The sequence below is a fragment of the Cydia amplana genome, chromosome Z (genome assembly GCF_948474715.1).
Source record: "Cydia amplana chromosome Z, ilCydAmpl1.1, whole genome shotgun sequence".
In the NCBI taxonomy this organism is placed as follows: Eukaryota; Metazoa; Arthropoda; class Insecta; order Lepidoptera; family Tortricidae; genus Cydia; species Cydia amplana.
In genome coordinates, this window is record NC_086096.1 from 6,455,780 (window position 1) to 6,479,614 (window position 23,835).

At 40.0% G+C, this 23,835-nt stretch overlaps 1 protein-coding gene across 3 annotated transcripts in view; it reads right to left on the bottom strand.

Moving 5' to 3' along the window:
* The window catches only part of LOC134660886 (discoidin domain-containing receptor tyrosine kinase B-like), a 95,832-nt gene that overhangs the window by 4,299 nt on the left and 67,698 nt on the right, over nt 1-23,835 (bottom strand). For 2 of the 3 annotated variants that reach the window (XM_063516733.1, XM_063516734.1), the window contains exons 4-12: nt 21,572-21,803; nt 19,444-19,591; nt 6,489-6,784; nt 5,595-5,802; nt 4,547-5,011; nt 4,065-4,243; nt 3,051-3,173; nt 1,931-2,049; nt 390-638 (exon numbers count right to left, since the gene is read on the bottom strand). In XM_063516733.1, coding sequence (XP_063372803.1) covers nt 390-638; nt 1,931-2,049; nt 3,051-3,173; nt 4,065-4,243; nt 4,547-5,011; nt 5,595-5,802; nt 6,489-6,784; nt 19,444-19,591; nt 21,572-21,803 — 2,019 coding nt within the window. The remainder of the gene's footprint in view (nt 1-389; nt 639-1,930; nt 2,050-3,050; nt 3,174-4,064; nt 4,244-4,546; nt 5,012-5,594; nt 5,803-6,488; nt 6,785-19,443; nt 19,592-21,571; nt 21,804-23,835) is intronic. The other variant, XM_063516735.1, reaches the window with a different exon arrangement.

The window sequence follows — 23,835 nt, forward strand, 5'->3', positions numbered from 1 at the left end:
CCCAAAGGGTAAAGACGGGACCCTATTACTAAGACTCCGCTGTCCGTCCGTCCGTCTGTCACCAGGCTGTATCTCACGAACCGTGATAGCTAGACACTTGAAATTTTCACAGATGATGTATTTCTGTTGCCGCTATAACAACAAATACTAAAATCAAAACAAAATAAAGATTTAAGTGGGGCTCCCATACTACAAACGTGATTTTTGACCGAAGTTAAGCAACGTCGGGCGGGGTCAGTACTTGGATGGGTGACCGTTTTTTTTGCTTGTTTTTTCTATTTTTTGTTGATGGTGCGGAACCCTCCGTGCGCGAGTCCGACTCGCACTTGGCCGCTTTTTTTCTCTACGCTCAGGCGTAACATTACAAGCGCGGATTGCAAGTTTCATACCTGGCCGCCAAGTCGCGGTGGACGAAGTTGAGCGACTCCAAATACTGCATCCCAGCAGCGATCTGCGTGGCCACGTGTAGCAGGGCACTAGGGGGCGGGGGCGCCGCTCTCAGGAGGGCGCACAGGTCGCCCAGCTCCAGGTACTCCAGCACCACGGCGAGAGGCGGCGAGCGACAGGCGCCCAGCACGCGGGCCAGCTGCGGCGATGATAGGGCTGCGAGTATGCGCACGTCGCGCTCGAACTCTTCCCTGCGGGACACACGGTAGGTTAAGACGGAAGAACTAGGGAAATTAAATTAGTAATGAGCAGTGATCGGGGATTTCTATGCCACACCGCGGGATATCAAGTCGAAATGGTAATATGGATACGCAACTTGGCCCGCGATAGGAACAAAACTGTACGAAAAGTAAACGCTATTTCGGTGTTGGTAATTCGTTTATAAAATAAAGGACTGTGAAAAAACAGTGTTGGTTATGATTTAAAGAAAAAATATTATTCAAAAAATTATTAAGTTTTCAATTTTTCAATTTCAAATTTTCAATTATTAATATTAATAATATATGCAATGCATGATTAATTGATTAACAATAACATGCCAAAACACTCTCCTATATCGCACACGAATCCCGGAAACCCGCGACATATCCATACTAGCATAATGATTGAGGTCATTCACCCCAACTGGCATAGAAATCCCCGATCACTGGTAATGAGCGTGTGAATGAAAGCAATAGTTCAAAGGCCTTTTGATGATCTATGTAGTCGTAAAAGTAGTATTTACAAGTTCAACTACGTACAGGTTGGTTCACGAAAGCTGGCACGGATGTAATTAAAGAAACTTTCATTGTATGAGTGACACATGTATCGGTATACATAGGGGCTATTCATAAATTACGTCATTTCAAATTGGGGGGGGGGGGGGTCTAGACATCGGATGATGGTAGCAAGACGTAGGAGGAAACGGGGTCATTCGAAGCATGATTTTTGGATGATTTTAAGGGGAGGGGGTGTCAAAAATCGTCAAAAATAGATGACGTAATTTATGGACAGACCCGTATAGTCAGAGCCGCTATTTTATTGGTGTCATACAAACATAGATACCATACCATACCATACCATTCGTGCCAGCTCTTGTGAATTGACCTGTAGGCACTTGCAAAATTAGTACTTAACACACACACGCACGCAGACACACACACACACACACACACACACACACACACACAAAATACTAGCAAAGCAAAGAATTATTGCTTAAAACTTTTTTCCATAACTCTATGTTTCGACTTATCCATAAGGCCTAGTTTTTCCTCTGGTTAAGGAGATTAGTCAGATTCTTGTGGTCAATATGCCAAAAGCATACGCTTTGATGATAATACTGTCATTAACCCTTCGAATGCCACGCCTATCGTATGCAGCGCGTCATCGTGAACCTTGTCGGACTCAGTTGACTCCTTTGGCGGTCAAAGTATTAAGATGCAATTCGGAAAGCTGTAAGATGAGAAGGCAGAGTAGTGAACGGTCTATAAGCTATGCATACATGATATACCTCTCCTTAGCGGACGCGTCGTGGCACAGGAACTTGACGGCGACCAGCCGCTTCTCAGGGGTTATAGTGCCGTTGTACTCGGGTACGCCATCCGCCTCGGCCACATACACCTGGATATTAAACTATCATTCATTATTATAGTTGTGAATTATTGAATGATTATTTTATTAGCCCCCGAAAAATTTAGAAACATGCGGTAATAACATTTTAATATATTTTTTACAGAGAAAGTGATACAAAAGGGAGGTCACGACCCTCAATGTTGAGGGATACGACGCAAGGAGGAAAAAGGCGTTCAACAACAAAAATGTAATGCAAAAATGTGAAAGCCGCAATTATTTTGTCACATTTTTGTGAAGATATTTCAAGTTTCAAAACGTAAAATGATGATATATTTTTTTATTGCCAAATGTATGTTCTTCTTCTTCCGTGTCGAGGTTGCATTCGTTTTCTTATGTTATAACGAGTAAAAAATGTATAGCAACTGTATACTTGAAAATATCTCTGAGGCAAAATTAACAAAAAAAAAATCATTAATTTGCCCATACAAGACTTAGTCTTGAACACTAAAAGAAGAGAAGAATACTATAATGGTATTTATGGTGTATTCTGTCTACTTGTCTACCCTAGGAGATTTTATGGAACTTTCATTCGTATGCACAAACATAGTGATCATCATGAAGTACATAAGATGCATAGTAAATATGTACGGTCTGACTTCAGATACGGATAATTTTTAGAATATCTTAGGTATTCTCCTTTCTATTCAATTTAAATATTTTACATAAGGAAAGACAGGAATAAATTAAGCCGGGTTTTAACGCCTACGGCTAGACAAAACATGTAGGCGACCCGATCAAGGGTTCGAGCAAACACGAGCACATCACTAAAACCTTATAAAGTCCCCCGCCGCGTCTGTCTGTATATATGTATGTTCGCAATGAACTCAAAAATTACTGAACGCATTTTAGTGCGGTTTTCACTTGTCAATACAGTGGATTCTACAGGAAGGTTTAGGTGTATTAAAAGTGTTGTGGAACCCGTTCGAAGCTAGGGCGGGTCGCTAGTTTAACATAAAAACTATATTTAAATAAGTATTGTGTATACGCACCGTGCCAAAGGCGCCCTCGGCCAGTTTGGAGATCATACGCAACCGATGTCTCGGGAACTCTATCACGTTGGTCGTCTCCAGTCTCCGCTTCATATCTATGAATACCTCCTGTTGGCTCGCCGACTGAAATAGGACACATCACATAAACAGTTCAGAGTCATTCTCTATTAACAAAAAGAGACATGTTTCTGTATGTACAACAATAAGCCTGATTGATACCGGTGTTGATGCATCACGTAGTACAACTATTTTGTTTCCAACGCGTTCAAAAATCCCAAGCGATCTTACTTAACCTGTCATTTCCCACGATATGACGTCACCCATAAGCGTTCTGGCTCAAATATGAGCCGCTGGGAGCTGACAGATTAATACGCAATATGTATGTAGTCGAGGTATTTGCCAGATTTCAGAGCGGTTTAACCGCTTATATATGTATAAAAGGTAATGAAGATCATTATTTTCGTGGTTCATGTCGAATTTCCGTGGATTCTGTCGTGTCTCAGTTGACTGTGAAGCATTTTATTTTTTTATATATGTAAGAACTTTCGGCGGTAAAGCCGATGATTATTTTTCTTCTGTTACCTTACAAACCATCAGAAAATTCGCGTTTATGCGGGACAACGGTAGAGTTACACCAAGCTAAGTTGGCAGCGATTTTGATAGCCCAAACGGTGCAAGTGTTATTTGAACGTCACAATCTCATAGAAGTTTGACGTTTAAAATAACACTTGCACCGTCTGGGCTATTAAAATCGCTGCCAACTTAGCTGTGTATAACTCTAGACCAGTGGTTCCTAACCTTTTCAGTCCGGTCACCCCTATGACTAACTAGGGAACCTGATCTTACCCCTCCTCCCAATGGTAATAAAAAATTAAACGTGTACGTTTGTTGTATTGTTATATTAGGTTAGCTTATTACCCCCGTAAAATACCAGTTTTACCACGGGGGAAATTACCACCAGGTTAGGAACCACTGCTCTAGACAATTTGATGGAATGCTGCCTGAGTGACCCACCCTTGTGCTGTGCTTGGAGCGGACGGAGCCGGCCGCGGACAGGCGCGCGTCCGTGTCGAGGTCGAGCCGCTCGCCCATGATCTCGGTGGCGCGGTCCGACAGGCTGTCGCCGAGGCGACGCTTCGTCAGCAGCGGCGCAGAGCTCAGCTCCGGCACTGCGTAGTCGTAGTTTGAGCTATCTGTTGGGACGACAAAAATAAGTTTAATATTATTCAAAATGTTCAAATTATCTAAACCTTTGATCACAATAGATCAGCGATGGTCGCAGTGATACATAGGCTTTGGAGCCTTATATAGCCCCTAAACCTTTGCGGCTAATTTTGGTGTACAACTTTTTTATAATTGTGTAATAAATGATACCTCGCTTCAAAAGTGGAAAAGATGCATTCAAGCCTTAAGGTCATAAATAAGCTGTATAGCAGACTCGCAAAACCAGTACAGGTCATAAAAGCCGATTTTATTAGTAATAAAAAGTTAGTTACCTGATAAAGCTGTATTAGAATCCTTAACAAAGTCTTTCATCTCTAGCAACACGGTGCTATAACTAAAATACGGCGCGCACTTGAGAGCCTGATAGGGCTCCTGGTACTCGTCGGACTTAACATCTAACGCGCAGTCTATATTCATCTTATTCGCCGGCAACATGGAGACGTGCGACGAGGTTCCGCAGCGGCTATAGCTGTCCTCTCTCTTCTGGGAGACCGTGGTCTTTGCCAAGGGGGACGCGAAGCACTTCCTGTGCCTGTGCCTGTGTATGATGAGGAACACGGCGACGGCGAGGAGTATCACCAGCGCCGTGAGCACCCCCACGACAATGGCCATGTAGAGCGGGTCCTCCTGATGCGCGGTCGATATGGGGATCTGGGGGTTGCTCGGTTGAAGTTTGGTTTTCTCCTTGCCGCCGGACGGTTTCTGGCTCTCGGGAGTGTAGTTGCCTTGAGCGACGTCTGTGGATACAGAATAAGTAATGGAATAAAGTAATAAACAAACGCCATGGCCAATAAATGTTTCAGTAGCAGAACTCCAGTGAGCTTCGATTATTAAAATATAAAGCGACGTTCACGGGCTTTGCAGGTCATTGTTTTATAGTTTTATATAGTCTGAACTGAACGTTCTCGAAGCTAGCGTTTTTATAAGTGGATTTCAGTGCTGTCTATAAATAAAATAATTTTCCAATAACGAAGATTATTGGAAACAGTATTAAATTTATTAATTAGCCCGGAAGCGAGTACTTATAAAATAATAGTATGACGAGAAAATTGTTAAACATATTTTGTAATCTTCTTATTGACTTATTACGTCGCTGCTAAAAAAATATGTACTTAGTTAAAAAGCAATCGTGCGTTTAGTACGACAGCCCACATTAATACACTTAATGCCTCGGACACGAAAAACATCATTCTAATTTCTACTGACTGTACTAAACGAATTCTCTGAGTGCGTTTTTTCCCATCGTGTGACTACTCTCTAAAACTTTCCCCGACATTCGTGCATTTTCTTCGCCCGTGTTGGAATACAACCAATAAGTACCCGAATCAAAGACGACCTCGCTGATCAGGATCCACCGCGAGGAGAACCGCAGCTCGATGCGGACCCACTTCCCGATGCGGTGGTGTAGCTTGATGGTCACGTTACGGGAACTCTCGAATATGTTGTCTTCGACGTTCGTGAAGCGGATGGGCTCGTCTTGGAAGTGGTGGCCGCCGATCGAGAACGATATGATCGCCTCCGAAAACACCTTTCGAAAATAAAATTAGTTTAGTCATTTTGTACTTAGATGTAGTGTAGATATATCATATAGATTTCCAACTTGATACAACTGCAGCTATGCTAATGTTTTCAAATTGTATGCCCCAGGCAGCTGGTTGAGTAACTAAGGTATCAACATCAAGATACGAATGTAGATATTTAATAACAATGCTACTGGTGTCTACTATCTACTGTATATTATAGTTATAGGATGAAGACGCAAAATTTAAAAATAAACAAATATTCATTCGTATTCATCATAACAATATGGATTTGTAAATTGGATGTTGTGTTCCTCGTTCGGTAAAATGCGAAGGACATTTGACTCCACAGTCAAGCCTATGTGGGTAGATAGATAGATAAAATCTTTAGTTAACCACAACTTACATGTTTTGTGACACAATAAATAATAACAAGAGACAAAAAGAAAGTTGACAAGAGACAAAAAAGAAATAGGCAACATACAATTTGACACTAATAGCAGTAATAGCAATTTACATATTTGACATATTTTACATAAGTAGAGGGTCATGTGTTGTGGTAAAGAATAGGCGCTGACTCAGCATAGATACTGCGGAGACCGCAGCGCTGATCTTCCGTCAGAACCTTAAATAAACCTACAGTAATGAAATGATGGTAGGATTTTAATATTTGTGACAGAAGCTAGCGACTAACCTGAACCTCCCTCATGAACTTGTTGTTACAATAAAGATGCACGGCGCTGAACTCGCGCACTTTGTCGAACTCGAACACGATGGCGGGCGGGTTGGGCCGGGTGTCGTTCCTCCAGCCGACCCAGGCGGAGTTCTGCGAGGCCTCGCGTATCTCGTCGCCGCCGAACTTGCCGTCGACCAGCTGCCCGAGCCCGCCGCGCAGCTCGTCGCCCCACGTGCCGTCGTAGATCATGTCGGTCAGCTCCACGCCGTTGCTGCGCTTGTCGCCTTTCGGCATGTTGTATGACACTATGCCGACTGTGGACAATATGTTTACCGTTTAGTTCACGCAAAGATATTTCAAATTTATTAATAGAGAACAAAGGTGGGTAAAGTACGTATTCTAGGTAAAACATGCGAGTAGCATGTTTCATGTTGTTTCATGTGACAACCAACCTCTGAGACAACACCCGGCCTACCCTGCCTACAGCCAACTTCAAAACTACATGTTCACTTTATGAATGGAATGTGTCATCAGACGTTTTCGGTTTACGATGGTTCCACATGGGAACAAAGTAACTTCGTTAGCTATATAAAAAAGCCGTGGGGAATTCTATTCGCGAGTCCTTAAACTCTCAGGTCTCGAACCATTTATCGTTTTTAATTTGTGAATTGGTAACTTTAAAAAAGCGCTACAATATTTCCTAACTAAACAGTACAAGTATATGTACTTGTAAAATGTCCATGGAAATCCTCAGTCGAACTTTTGAACCAATTTTAAACTAACAGCACTCCAACGCTCGTAACGACTGAAACAAGCTTCAACATCTAAATGGGGCACCCAATTATAATCCATAAAACCCAACTTTGCACAAACATCCCAAATATACAACATATGTAGCCAAAAACGCAATAGCTAAAACCACAAATGCATGAAGTGAATCTGCTAGACAGATGTTACTTTATTTAGGGACCAACGTCATGAGTATTAAAAGCATTTTTTAACTGAAACATGTTTATTGCAACCTAAAAAAGTCTGGCACCTCCCGCGCGAATTTGCGACGAGCGACTTCTTAGCCGTTTCTGCAAAGCTCTTCTTAGCCGTATCGTATGGCTAAGGAGTAATGCGCGCACCCAAAGATTTGCCTGATAAAAAAATTAACGTCCAAGGTTTTGTCAGATTTTGATTTAGCTGTAGGAGTAATATAAGCTGACACTATCGGTGTTAAATAAAAATAATATAAGGACAGGCTTGCCTATGTTCTAGTTGTAGTACACTACACACCACCAAACTCTTTGACGTTACGGTAAACGCCTGCAGCTGTTCTAACGAGATAGTAACGTAACGTAAACAACTGCCCATACAAGTATAGACGTACAGATGTAGCCCTCATACTCGTATCATGAAACTGTTTTAGAAATAGTTTAACACGTTTTTACGATAAAATCATAACACAGAATGTTAGCAATTTAACCGGCTCTATTTTGCAATAGCTTGTATATGTTGAAACTAATCTGACACAGTACATTTTTTAAATAATCAAAATGCAATTAATTAACGTTATTAATTACCCATGTTATCATAAAAATACTGTAACTGAACGAAAAGCAATTACTCAAACCCGTTAATGTTTAGGTCATAGCAACTTTTACTATATGACCAACCCCGAAATCGCGAAAAAAATGGATTTTCCCATAAAAAATTTCAACATCAGACCAGCAAAATGTATGAAACATCCAATTTTTATTCCGCGTTTTCGGGGTTGGTCCCATAGTAAAAGTTGCTCAGTATGGCCTAAACATTAACGGGTTTGAGTACAAATTGCTTTTCGTTCAGTTACATACTGTATACCAGTAAACATACCTGGAGTTATCGTGTATACAATCTATCATTGCTGAGTACACAGAATAGAAAAGCAATTCCCACAGTGCCTATACCTAAATTATCGACCTATCAAGCTGTCGTTAAAAAACCGGCCAAGTGCGAGTCGGACTCGCGCACGGAGGGTTCCGCACCATCAACAAAAAATAGAGCAAAACAAGCAAAAAAACGGTCACCCATCCAAGTACTGACCCCGCCCGACGTTGCTTAACTTCGGTCAAAAATCACGTTTGTTGTATGGGAGCCCCACTTAAACCGTTTCTGTTTTTAGTATTTGTTGTTATAGCGGCCACAGAAATATATCATCTGTGAAAATTTCAACTGTCTAGCTATCACGGTTCGTGAGATACAGCCTGGTGACAGACGGACGGACGGACGGACGGAGAGCGGAGTCTTAGTAATAGGGTCCCGTTTTTACCCTTTGGGTACGGAACCCTAAAAAACCATGACAGCTTAATTTCCCGTAATCTTAGGCGTTATGGCATAATTTAAAATATAATTGTCACGCTAGCTACTGTCGTGGACAATTTTCTTGCCATCCCTTTCTTATAAGTGTATTTGGTATTTACCTTGGGTGTAGCTCATGCAGATATGATAAAGGAATACCTAGGTGCGCAGTCGATGTCCACAGTCACAATCAGGGATGTTGCGAACATCCGCAACCGCGGAACTTCCGCATTATTTTGAACATCCGCATCTGCATCCGCATCCGCACAAAATCGATGCGGAGCTTATGCGGATGCGGATGTCGATCAAGTCGGTACAGGAACTCTTAGCGGCGGCGTAAGTGCTAGGTAATTTCGTCATTACCTATAACGAAATCGTCTAGATCCAGAAAAGTCGGCCAAGTTACTGTTTATTAAATATAACGCACCTATATTCTTGCTCAAATACTAAACGTTTCGTTTAAATACATAAAAAAATACTAAAAATTTAATATTTGACGTTTTCTAAGTACCTAATCTTGACATCCGCATCCGCGGATGTGAGCCTTTAAATATCCGCATCCGCGGATGTCAAAAAATCTGCATCCGCAACATCCCTGGTCACAATGACAACCTTGAGCAGTTTAGGTTAAGTTTTTACGCCTGAATTGGACTATATTAATTGGTATACATCTTCCTCGCGTTGTCCCGGCATTTTGCCACGGCTCATGGGAGCCTGGGGTCCGCTTGGCAACTAATCCCAGTAATTGGCGTGGGCACTAGTTTTACGAAAGCGACTGCCATCTGACCTTCCAACCCAGAGGGTAAACTAGGCCCGTATTGGGATTAGTCCGGTTTCCTCACGATGTTTTCCTTCACCGAAAAGCGACTGGTAAATATCAAATGATATTTCGTACATAAGTTCCGAAAAACTCATTGGTACGAGCCGGGGTTCGAACCCGCGACCTCCGGATTGCAAGTCGCACGCTCTTACCGCTAGGCCACCAGCGCTTCATTAATTGGTATACAATACTGAAATACTTTTTCGGATTCCATTTGGACAGCACATGATCGCGCATCCCACATGAAGCGTATTTTTATTATCTAAACACTAATACCAATGCAGCGTTAAAGAATCGATATTTTACGACCCAAAAAACACGCGTGCGCTTTATAACAACAAACACTTTTTTCCGAAACTATAAGAACTACCCCCCCCCCCCCTGTAACTTCTAAAATAAGAGAATGATAAAACTAAAAAAAATATATGATGTACATTACCATGCAAACTTCCACCGAAAATTGGTTTGAACGAGATCTAGTAAGTAGTTTTTTTTAATACGTTATAAATCCCCTAAATACGGAACCCTTCATGGGCGAGTCCGACTCGCACTTGGCCGCTTTTTTTAGTTTAGCCCTTGTGGTGTCAAGGTAACAACGTGCTTAAATGCGGTTCGCTCTTCACCACTCGGTTTATCGGTGTTTCAATCGGAACAACTTAAGCAAAAGGGACAAAATACCTCGGAACAGGCCTTTTATTACGCTTTAAAGTTATTCTGCGTTTAAAAATAAACTTGATTTTTAAAGCGATATTGCGCCACTTGAGGACGCCTTTAAAATCGTATTAGCTGAGTATACAATACCAGTCTCTATTTCAGCACTGGTCTCAATTTATGATCAAGTTTAACTTCGAAAGCCCCCGCTTTTGAAATTGGAAAACATCTATGTACAGTCGGCCAAAAATGTGGTCTACCACCCTACGGTTGAGGTTCGTTTGAACGTCATGTGACAATTGTCAACCTTAGCGATCGTTAGATCTCGCAGAAACTTTCGTCAAAACTGGTAGACCACTTTCTTGGCCCACTGTACTAAACTAGACGCACTTCCTACTGTAGCAACGGTAAGTAGATTTATAATAATAATAACTAAACAGGGCATTGCAAACCCAGTCAATGGTCGGTAAAAAAGCGTTTATTCATATAATCGATATAAATATTTAAAATGTAAGTAACATGGCGAGTTTTATTGATATTCAAAACGCATGAACGCATAACCGGCCACCTGGGACGATTGTTGATGTAGAGCCAGTCGTGTTTTAGCAAACATTCATTATAGGTACTTACTGAAGGAAAATAGCGCAATAAAAGGTTACCTATAACGTCTATTATCCTCTAGCCGCCGATACGTCAAACCTTGCCAAGCAAAATGAAATTTTATTTTGACAACACAAAGTTCAAATTAGAATGGAACAGGAGACCTTTTTATAGGTCTCTGGGCGGCTAGAGGTAAAGGCAGAATAGGTATGTAATGTTGAACGAGAGTAAGGTTGTCAGATATCCCGAGGATGCACTATGCTTGTGATTGCAATGTTAGGCCAAACAAATCAGATTTTTTAGAAAAAATTATTCTCAGCAAGCTAGAAATCGTTTTAATACCTTCATTTGGTCCTAAATGCGTGTAATCCGAATTTGCGGCACACTAAATCACTAAAGGGCTTAATGGTAAGACAGATACCTAGACTGGCTATGTGCGAATTGCGTGAAAGGAAAACTCCAAGATATAATTGCGTTCGACTGGCAAAAATGTGAACTTTTATAAGCACAAATTTTCATAATATTTGACGTGTGTCATCCGCAAATATGCAGGTACCTAACTACCCACTTTGTACATACAGCCAACACTGGCAAGTTTGTACTCTCCATATTTGTATTTAAATAATGTTACATAAAATATCCACTGAGACGCTTCATGACATAATAGCTTAAAAGCTTATAAAGGACTATGTGGTCTATGTCTATGTGTAAGTAACGTGTCGGTATACGTAAGTAGCCTTGTCTGTTAACATTTTTTGACGTAAATTTCGACATCAGTTGTGTACACATATACTTAGGTACATAAACACGGGGCACTAATAACGTTTTTTCTTAATATTTATCTGTTTATTACTTAATTAAAGACTCATAGATGATTTTGATCCACGGTGTTTTCTACATTATTTTACAAATAAGCTGCCTAAAAGTATAATGCTTGTAACAGGTACTAATTTATTACAGTTTATGAATATTAAATTGAGAAAATAAGGGATGTTAAAAGTATGAACTATAGAAACCATCGCGGTGTAGGTAAGTATTTATCATAGGATTAATTTATCAAGCGAGAGAAAAAAGCTGACTACAAATGGATTAGTAAACAAAAATATCGAAATGGAAGTTTGATTACGAATTGCGTTGCGTGTTCATATTCATACAAACAGGCGGGCATTGTCCTTTTTTCAGACCGTATTTACAACTGCTGGCAGCCGCTAAATTCAATTGTGGAAGTTCGGTGTGTACAGTACTATGCAAACCTCAATAGATCGATTTCAGATAAAACGTTATTTCGCTTACAGTTGCCGTCCGATCGGTACGAACATTTTAATGGGAGGCGCACATGGCGCGCTGCGGGCGAGGCGAGGCGGCCGGTCGAACGCCCTAAGAAATATTAATAATTTTAAATGAATTTTAATAAGGGCGAAGACTTAGCAAGCTATGTAGTTGCAGAAATTTAAGATTGATGTATTTTCTTTACAAACATTTATGTATTCTCTTACATTTATTTTATACACAATTGTTATTGTTTAAAATAAACTTTAATAAATAATTATCGAGCGACTTGATTGTCATATCGTCAGCATGTCATTGTCTATAGTCTAATATGCCTTCGCATTTGATAGTTTCGATAAAAGTTTTATAACATATCGCCTTTGGCGAGTAAAACTAGTAATTTAGGTATTCACATGAAGCAACGTATTCATAAAAGTCTAATAAGGGAATATGTAAAGCTACTAATTGATTCATAGTAGCGGGGAGCTGCCACGCGCCAACTAGACAGCGACAAAGGATACAAACTAATAGCACTCCATTTATTTGCGTCTGGCGCGGCAAATAGAAATAATAGCTGAATAAAAATACAATTTTCCCGTCACTATGTTACCACTGGAATTAGTGAAAGAGCGTATGTTTAACCTGAAGGCTAAGTGGATGCGCTCATTTGCTGCACTGGTCGCGTGCAATTACTGACTCCAGAGGGCCTACCGCGAACCACGTGCGACGTGTTGCCTCTCTGTTGCACTTGTAAATTCGTACGTAAGAGTGACAGGGAGGCAACACGTCGAACGTGGTTCGCGGTAGGCCCGCAGTACAATGTGTTTTCGTTAATGGCTTGCGCTTTTTCGAGGCGGCAGCTTAATATTCCCGGAAAGCTTTATATGACATGAGTTTTATTTTCAGACTTTGAATTTGACATTAAACCCCGAAGGCTGGCTATTTCTGCACGGCATCCGGAAAGCCACTTTTGCTACTGTTACTTGATGATACGACAGGTCAACAGTTTATACAACTGTCTGTTCCGGTATCCGACGGGTCTGAGAAAAATGTTATATTATTATTAAAAATGTTTGGGCGCCCTCCTACCAGATATTTAACTGACGGCGTATCTTTGCCATATTTATATGTGTTTCAAGTAATAATTTTACGTGTCAGGGTGCGCTATACCCAATCACTCATAAAAAGTTATGACCACGCTACGCTACACGTTCGCTGTTAGCTCGATATTCGATATTAAACGTTAAATTTTATTAATAAATAAACGTTAAATACCTAACGCTACTGGGTTCATCAACATTTCGACAATAGAGGGGCTACCGCGAAAACCGTATTTTGCTAATTGCGGGGATCTTTCTCTTTTACTCCAATAAAAGCGTAATTAGAGTGACAGAGAAAAATGCCCGCAATTTCCGAACTTCGATTTTCGCGGTTATAGCCCTGATCCCTTCTTTAACAATATTATGACTCTAATACATATATCATTAGGATAGGATTAACACCATATATTTACTTGTTCGGTTAATTCTTACTAATAGCTTTTGGCATAAGTTGAACTATCATGCAAATCTGCCTCAACGGGAAAATAGTCGTAATATAATTAACAGTTCAGGGAACGAGTATTAGGGGGAACACATACCAGTTATTTACAAGTACGCTATCGTTACCAAACGATTAAAAACGTTGGCAAGAACTCTTTCACTGCGATAGCTTATTCTAAGAACAGGCTGCATGACCGGCAGTTAACTTGATATATAATTGCATATTTATGTAAAGTGCGGTTCAAATGGCACAACGGTTATTTGCGTTTAAGTTTCTTTCATGTGTAGCCACCAGTCAAATCATGGCTAATTATTTTCAGATTTACGAGTCGCTCGGCGTGCTAGCTTGTTGCGATTTCTAGAAGCAAGACGGACTACATGATATGGTCTCTAACTTTATATGTAATAAATACTTATGGTTAATAAACTTTTTTGAATTTCTATTGCATACTCGTACATAAACAAGAGATATCCAATAACAATTGTTCAACCAATTGGGGAGTTATTTATGACTCGTGATACATTTACAAACTCATCCTAAAAGATTAAGTACCTAGCTTCATGACCAATATCTGGGACACCGAGCTTTGCTCGGAAAACATATGAAAACTCAAAAATGCGCCTTTTCCCAGAGATAAAACCTAGCTAGATTGATTTTTCGCCCCCGAAAACTCCCATATAACAAATTTCGAAATCGTTAGAGCCGTTCCCGAGATCCCCGAAATATATATACGAGTACATATACGTAAATAAATAAATATACAATAATTGCTCGTTTAAAAGTATTAGATTAAATTTCATTCTAATGCGATTTAACCACCAACGCTTATGTCGGAAATATTGATATTTCGTAGTTTCAGTTCGCATCAGCCGAATCACAGATGAAAAACACCCGTTTATCAATCGCTTAGAGCCGTTGCCTATACGCTTGCAGCCAGCGATCAAATCTAACGAACGCTTTACACCATGTCACGGGCGTTGCACTCGTAATACAATTCATGCAATTTAAATAAAGAGAAACAAAGTAAAAGTTCACACTTATCAAACGCTGGCATTACATTGTCGTGTAGCACGACCGACCTGCAAATTACTCCAGCGCACTCGCAACTATGCGAGTAAAGTCTGTTTGACGCCCTGAAATATTGTATTACCTCTCTGTTGTTCGAGTTCATTCTTTTTGAAAGCACGTGTTTTAGTAATAAAAGGTGTTCACAGACACCCTGTAAATAATAGAGTAGTACGAGGGACGTACTAAGTCTATATAAAATTCAATGCTATTTCGTATTGTCTGATGGTAAGTGGTGATAAATGTAATAAAAGTACAGAGCGGCCGTCTTGCTTGAGCGCGTTTTGTGTACTCTTCAGGTGCTTTCCTAAGCGGGTTACCTGATACCGAGGAATTTATATTGCGTCTGTTAGTTCTATTCTATTTAAACTGGGCTGGGGACATTCTTTGCTCTGAAAAATGAAAATAGAAGTTCTAGAAAGCGAGTACAATTATACTTATTGCAGACTTTGTAGGTAAGTAATTCTTTTGTAGAAATAGAATGTGGGTTCGTAATATTTTTAAAAGCAGTTCCTGGCAGGCATCATTGATCGTGGCCCACTAGTAGCCTATTTCCAGGCACCGGAGGTGGCAGAGCCGTCTAGACGTTCAGTGAATCGCCTACTACCAATTATTACAGTTCGCGATGTTCAAAGGTTACCATTACGATGTAATTAAAACTGTTTATCCATCCGTGAACATCCAATAAACGGCAGAATATTATTTGAATGTCATCAAAAACCCGTGTACGGAACTGATGGCAAAAGATCTCGAGAGACGCAACTAAATCGTGGCTAAAATATTAATATTCGTATATGAGCTCAAAGGTTCTAGTTCTAGGGGATATGGGGAATAGCAACAGGAGCCCGCATTTCGTACATAATAGTTTATTGAAACGTGAACCTTATTCTATGGTACTACAGTTCCATTTATTGTTCAAAGTACAAAACTGTCTGAGCTTCACAAAGTATGAATCTGTTATTCGCAGAACTTTGAAATAGCAATACAGTATTGAAGTGATTCAAAGAGAATCGCGTAGACGGGCAGTTCTAGGTAATATTCCTTTTGTCCGTCCCTTAGTGACAGAACGATCTGTTTCTCAATCATTCGCTTTCATTTGGCTAAAGAAAACTAGAGCAAGAACATGGTTAAAAATCCTTTTATACGACATATATCGAGTTATTTATGGGATTTGGGAAGTAATATATATATATATATATATATATATGTAATGTTAAAATTGTTTATTTCCACTATAAATGAAAAATCTGGTCAGAATACCATATTTGGAGAGCTTATATCATTTTGGTATGCGTCGTTTTATATTACCTACTTAACACTAGATTCACAAACGAAAGTAACTTGAAGGTTGACAAATTATAGATTCACAAACTAAAGTAACTTGGCAAATTAAAACATATTCACATAATCGGTGTCCTTTTCAGCTTTTAGTGCTAAGATTCCCAATTTACGCACTTACAGTCAGCGTCAAACAGATAGTGACGTCCAAAAGTCCAAAGCGACCAAATATATCGGAACATGTCCTTATTTCTATGGTGAAGGAGGTATGTAACGATATATTTGGCCACTTTGGCTGTCAATATATTTTTGACTGTAAAGTGTCATTCTATTATGGAACTTGCTAACTATGTAAACAAAAGTCACTAGTAAATTCATTTATTTTGACACTTTCAATATGGCGGTTTGTTTACATAGTTAGCAAGTTCTATAGAATGACACTTTACAAGTACGAAGTATGTTTTGAGACCTTTGTTTTGTGTTGAACATTTAGATCGAATCCACACGCATTATTTCAATTGATTACCTTCTATAAAATACTTGAGGGCCAAGGTGTACCTTATAAATCTTATAATTCTAAATGCCAAGCGTTAGTACGCTATATCAAACGGAACGTCTTATATGATGTCGTTACCACAGCGCTTAAGTCCTTATAGTTCAGTGCGAAGGTTTGGCAATAAGGGGATCTCTGTGACATTTAGTAGCAATGTCAGGTCGGGCCGTAATACTATCTGTACGCGTGCTGTGCCTCTCAATGAAACAAGTTTTCTTATATCGACACCAACTTTAGAAGTACAATCAATAGAAGAAATACCACAGTATTCGTAAAGTCAGGGTCCGTCCATAATAAATAATAATGTTCATGGTGAAAACATATTTGTGCATTTGACATTCAATTCAATAATTTTTATGGCCTGTTTACACATTGATTAGTGTTTCGTACTCACAAATTATATGAAAATTGTTTTATGAAACATAAACGTAAATACGTTTACTAATTATATTAACGCATTCACTGTCAGCGCGAACTACGCGCTACATTCATAGCCGATAACACGGGAAAACCCATATGTAGCGAAAAGCGCCTAAGACAGAGAACTCGCTGGCAGTGAAAGTGTTAATTCATAATACCTATCATAACTTAAATACTTACACTCAGGCGTCCTGTAGCTTACCTCTAACCATCATAAGCTAAATATAAGTATGTAGCAACAAGAATAACAATGTAAATCTGGCGTTTTATGTCGCTTAACACAGATTTACATTGTTATTCTTGTTTTCTTCTGTTTGATTAGCACATGCTAATGAAAGAATCGGCAAACTTGAGAATACATACAATCCAAGCGCAGCAGCGGTCACCAGTTAAACATTTTTTGAAAAAAAATTTATTTATAGTGTCTAAAGAACTTTCAAGTGATCATTTATTGGGTGATTTAAAAGAGCTACAATTTGTGTGTTTCTTCTTTAGACGACTACATAATTGTAGTAAATGTGAAAAGGTTTCACCGTGGGTCATGAGTCAAGTCTCTGAGGGCCTACCGCGAACCACGTTCGACGTGTTACCTCCCCGTCACACTTACGTTCGAATTTACAAGTGCGACAAAGAGGCAACACGTCAAATGTGGTTCGCGGTAGGCCCTCAGGCTCCAAGGAACACACGTGTGTAAGGTACCCGGCGTGTGATGACGAATCGTGGGGCTTGCGTAATTAAACCCGGGCCGTGTGGATTATGATTAGTTGGCAAAGCTAATTAGTCACTAACGCACAGTATATTATTAATTAAACTCCCGTCATGTGGAGACGCGAGGCGACGTTGACTAATCAATAAATAATAGCTTCTGTCAAACAACCGTGATGTTTGGATACACAGTATATGTTAACATGATTGTTTTCATGTCAAATCGTTTGCTTTTTCATTATAATTTTCCATCTTTCCTGGCTTTTCGCTACGGTTCAGAAAGAGCCAGGCGACCGCTCGGATACCTAATTCCAAAAAATTAAATTGATTCTAGGAATTTGTTGAATTTGTCTATAGAAATTTGTCATTATCTGTATGCATTACTTAGAGTTAAGCTTATCAATCTCATAACCATACCCCGCAACGGAGCTAGCAAAACCGTAGCATATGACAGTTCTGTGTCAGGGTTGGCGATGAACCATTTTGCTTTAACTTTATTGTATGTAAGATTAGTAAAATTGATCGAGAAGGTTGTTGACCCTCTTCCGATGTAACCCGGTTTAATTTACTGTCAAATAAAATAAATAAACAGGTCAATGTCAATATTAGATGCGTTTCAATGTTTCTGTTATTTTGTTTATAAAATTACGTTTTTTTCGCATTTCTTTCAAATATTAACATGAAATTTTCATTGCTTGAAAATATTGGTGTGTTTGAAAACAAAGAAAAAATATTTTTTGTACTTTAGTTTGTACGTAGGTACTACCTACGTAGTAGTGATAACACTGATAACCCTGACGTACAACTGCTACAGATTTGCTGGCTCGGTTGCGAGGTATGCTCATAACACACGGGTAAGTTTGCCTCGTATGCAAAGACTTGTAAAAAATGAGCCTACCTCAGAAAACTTTCTGCACACAGTCAGTCCTAAACATGTAGGTGTTTAATTTTTCACCTTATTCCAATGTCAAAGAGTTGAAAACCCTTGCTCACGACCGTCAGTGTACATCCGTAAGTAGTGCCATGTTGCCTCACGAGACTGAGCAATCTGCTAAGTACCAAAAGTCGCTAACGGTAGTCGCACAAACTTGCGAACAAAAGAGGCACAGAGTTTGCCACCTGGCTGATGTTACACAAAACGGTAGCTAAGTAGGAATATTGATGGGTAGAGGAGAAAACTAGTGCTTGGCGAAATGCGAATGTTGACGTACGTAAGTACAGTCAGCATGTATAACGAAATACATCTTTATTTTATGGTAGAGACCTATGGTTACTTTGCTACGGTATATTTCATGATTATATATCCCCTAAGTATATTGACTTAAATATATTGAAATTGATATAATTAAAAAAACATTGACAATTTTTAGATGAAGTTTAAACTGAATAGCGACTTCATAATTCATAATAAAAGTAAGTACACGGGATTAAGTTCCGATTCAGTTTAAATATACTTATGATGCTGACTGTAAATATAAACAATCATTTTCCCAATGAACAGGTTGAAAGACGCGCTCAGACAGCAATCGTTGTCGATCAGGTTGCTTTTCCCTTATATAACAATCGACACTCACCGCTCCAGTAGCAGCCGTAGAGCTCGACCCGCATGCAGTCGGTGCGCCGGTGGAAGCTGTAGGGTATGACGCGGATCCTCTGAGCCCATATCGGCGGGTCCAGGTGGTTCTTCTTCTCCAAGTACGTGTTCGTGTTGCCCTGCATTATATCAAGTAACAATCGACACTCACCGCTCCAGTAGCAGCCGTAGAGCTCGACCCGCATGCAGACGGTGCGCCGGTGGAAGCTGTAGGGTATGACGCGGATCCTCTGAGCCCATATCGGCGGGTCCAGGTGGTTCTTCTTCTCCAAGTACGTGTTCGTGTTGCCCTGCATTATCTCATATAACAATCGACACTCACCGCTCCAGTAGCAGCCGTAGAGCTCGACCCGCATGCAGACGGTACGCCGGTGGAAGCTGTAGGGTATGACGCGGATCCTCTGAGCCCATATCGGCGGGTCCAGGTGGTTCTTCTTCTCCAAGTACGTGTTCGTGTTGCCCTGCATTATCTGATATAACAATCGACACTCACCGCTCCAGTAGCAGCCGTAGAGCTCGACCCGCATGCAGACGGTGCGCCGGTGGAAGCTGTAGGGTATGACGCGGATCCTCTGAGCCCATATCGGCGGGTCCAGGTGGTTCTTCTTCTCCAAGTACGTGTTCGTGTTGCCCTGCATTATCTGATATAACAATCGACACTCACCGCTCCAGTAGCAGCCGTAGAGCTCGACCCGCATGCAGACGGTGCGCCGGTGGAAGCTGTAGGGTATGACGCGGATCCTCTGAGCCCATATCGGCGGGTCCAGGTGGTTCTTCTTCTCCAAGTACGTGTTCGTGTTGCCCTGCATTATCTGAAATAGAATCGTATATTTAGATAATAGATACTAAATTCTAAACAACTGATTCCTGCTGTGATTTACCTATCGCTGCATAGAGAGGTATAAGACCACCAAAGTATTCATTTTAATAAAGGCTTAATTTTAGAGGCAGACGTGTTAAAGAATTTTACGCCTTTATTTTAGTTTTATAAATAGTTACGTTACGACATTTCAGGCAAAATCGTCAAATAATTTGTTTCAACGTTAATCCATTTTTGTAATTTTTACCAACGAAGTGTTCAATGTTCATAAGGCAGGAAATCACCCGTATATATGTAGATCAAGCAGTCGCGAAACAATCGTACAATTTATAAATAAGAACACAAATACAACCATTTTTTCTTGTAACATGTACTTAGGTATGATATTTTATGTATAGTTGAACAACTATAGAACTATTCATTAGTAATATACGATGTCAACACTTCACCCCGCATTCTCTCCGATTGTCCAGTTTTGATCGATGGACACTTGCATCACCTCAATCCTGTTAATTTCCTGGGACGTGGCGCATCGGAATGCAATCTTGATTTAGGCCCTGCGACCGATTCGGAAATTAAAAGGGCGCCAGTGTTGTGGCCTTGCTGTGGCTTGTCTGTTTGACTCAACTGATTGACAATTAACGCTCATAGAGTTCTGTACTGTACATGTGCAGGATCATTTTTTTTATGTTAAACTCGAACCTTACACGGTAATTCACTTTCCTCCTGATGTGCCGCTAGAAAGTTTCAAAAATCGCCAAATTTCTACAAGAGTAAATTGTTTTTTCCGATTCCAAAATAGACATTTCCATTAATTTTTCAGAAATTTCCGAGCACATTTAGGAAATTTTCCGTAACTTACACATCAGTTAATATACAAAAAATGTAAATTTTCTTTAATGAATAAGAGATCGTTTCGCTGAAATACTGTGCACTTAAATCAGGTCAGATCAATAGATCACTGAAATATCAATAACAGTCGTTACTTTCTTAACTTTATTGCATTAAACCAAAGTGCTTTCGTTGTCAAGAGCTACAGGATAAGAAGTTCCAATGTCATATACATAATACAATAGAAACGCCGTTGGAAATCTGATTTTAAAGAAGCTTTGTCACCGACATTCATACAGTTCAATGTGCATTAATGTGAGTACTCTTACATAGACGATTTATAGAAAATATTAAAAGTGCGGAAATACTACTGTAAATCTGAGAAGCAGGTGTTAAATATTGTCTTGCCTGTCGGTACGAAAATATCAGCAGGATTTATTTTTTTAATTTTATTGTGATTGATTAGATTTAGATAATTCCCATGGGTATGGAGGACTGAATAATTCGCGAGCACTGTCTTGAATTTATTAAACTGATAAATTACCGACACTTCGGTCAACCCATTCCATAGCGTCCACGGAAGTCCTAATATATCCTTACGCCGTAACTATACAGGCAGATACCGTACCTCCTTTTCGTCCGAGCCGCGGTAGCGCACCCACTTGCCAAGCTTAGGCCGCCAGTACTCGATGACGTAGGCCTCCGCGTACTCCGCGCCCTGGCCGTTGCCGAAGCGGCCCTGCGTTCCCACTCCCGTGATCACATGGACGGACCGCAGGTCTATCTCCAGCCATTCGGTCGACTCCGTCGTGATCTGGGACTTGGGACACCAAGCGCCGCCTTTAATCTCTTGATTTAACCTGTTGAAAAGAATAGGTCACTAAATTGCTTTTTTAATCATTTCTAAATTCAACTTCAAGGTGATCCAGGGTAGAGTATCCAGCATAATTTATGAAGTACTTTAAATTCTTTATCTTATAATTCCATTTTCAACACGAGTAACAAACAACAAAAACCCTTAAAATAAGAGTGAAGACATTTTGATGAATAAAAACATCAAAATTTGAACAGGAGGAGATTGTATAAAAAAACCGAACTCGACCAAAACTTTTCACTTGTTCATTTAAGCGACAACAGTATCTCCCCCTTTATCAAAATAATTTCTGTATTTGAAAAACTGGTAGGGTTCGAGTACCGTGCAAATAAGACGCACAGACGCATACATTAAAGATTCATGGTTCCGATAAAACATCGATACAAAATATTAACTAAAAGGGAACATCTTTCGATGCACATTCTGGAATGTTCCATAATTTACCCAAACCGGGTGTATCGATTTAAGGGAAGCAAAGCGGAATCGAAAACAGTTACGAAGGAGCCATTTGCGCGACGACCGCTCATGTTAACTGCCATTTATATGCTGAACAATATTTATATTTTTAGCATGAAAGCTCCATAGAAAATTATTGGTCTTCAAAGCGTGTATCGATATTGAAACTTTAAAATGGTATTCCGACAACCAGAAATACGAGGAATATTTGCGAATACGAAAGTTAGCTCTAATTAGACACGAGGGGCGAAGCTGAAAAAATATTTTAGTTATTAAAACAATCACATCAGTTTTAATAAACAATATCTTTATAATCATTTAGCTTTACCTTACAACGCATTTAGGTTTTGATAATATACAGCTTGGTCACGGCTAACATTTTACTTTTTAAAGAAATAGTTTTGCGATCAGTCTAAACAAGTCATGAGTGTCATGACAATGCGTGTATTTACCACACAGGGCATTGTTTTGCGCTCTTCGTCCTTTGAAAATCTAACAAGTACCTGTTCTGCGTTTGAGCAAACAATGAACGTTTCTATTCATTGTTTTCCACAGACGTGAAACGAATACAACCGTCAACAGTCTATTAGAACAGCGGTGTTCTTATTCAAGTTTGAAGCTGCGGCCGGAGCTAATAATTACGGTCTCTGTTGAACCGGTGATTACACTGAACCAATTGCGTCTTGAAGTTTCAAGCATCAAGCCGTACGGTCAAGCTGTGAAGGTTTTTTGCTCACATTTTAGATACCAAAGGCCATAATGACTTAACGGTCCTGGTAGCTGTCTATCCGATTTTAAGGTATAAGCTTGAAGGAGTTAGCATTGAAATTGCTCGTTAAACGGAATAGACTTGAGCTGGATTTCAAGTATAATATGTTTACGTTAGAAGCCAATTGTGGTCTGGGCACGCTCGATTAATCCGCTGACGTCACACGGCGGATCCTATTGGACAGATACGTCCAATATAATCACCTGCAGGAGTGTCTCGGATGGACCTGGCGGATCAACCGTATGTGGATGTGCATCTCAGCGCAAACTCGGAATACGTCGCCCGTGTATAAACCGCTTTGTTGCGGTTTCCAGGAGGTCTGGTATACGTATAGGTACATTTTTGTGCGATGAGCACATGATGAAGAATTGCGAATGTAGAAATCTTTTTACTGGTTGCTAATAAAGGGTTGACCCTCGTTCTCGTCTCGCATAATTTGCATTTGCGATTGTTGCGCAGAATTTGTATTTTCGCTTATTTTTTGCGTAGGTACTGTGATAAATTTATACAAGAGTTATGAATCAAGTACTTATAAGATGATTTCAACATGAACAGTATAATTTCAGTCTGACAATCTATTCGGTTATTTATTGCAGTATTCATGTCCTATTTTCCCTCAGATATGTATTTCCCAAAGCGCTTAAAACAGTCGAAAAGCTCGCTCTCGCTCTCGCGCGCCGCTTACAGAACAAGTATAGCTCTCCTTATCCAGTGCGATATCTAAACGACACAAACAAAGCCTATGCACACAGTGCAGATAAGTGGTTGCAGTACTCGCAGTCGCCGCTCGGAG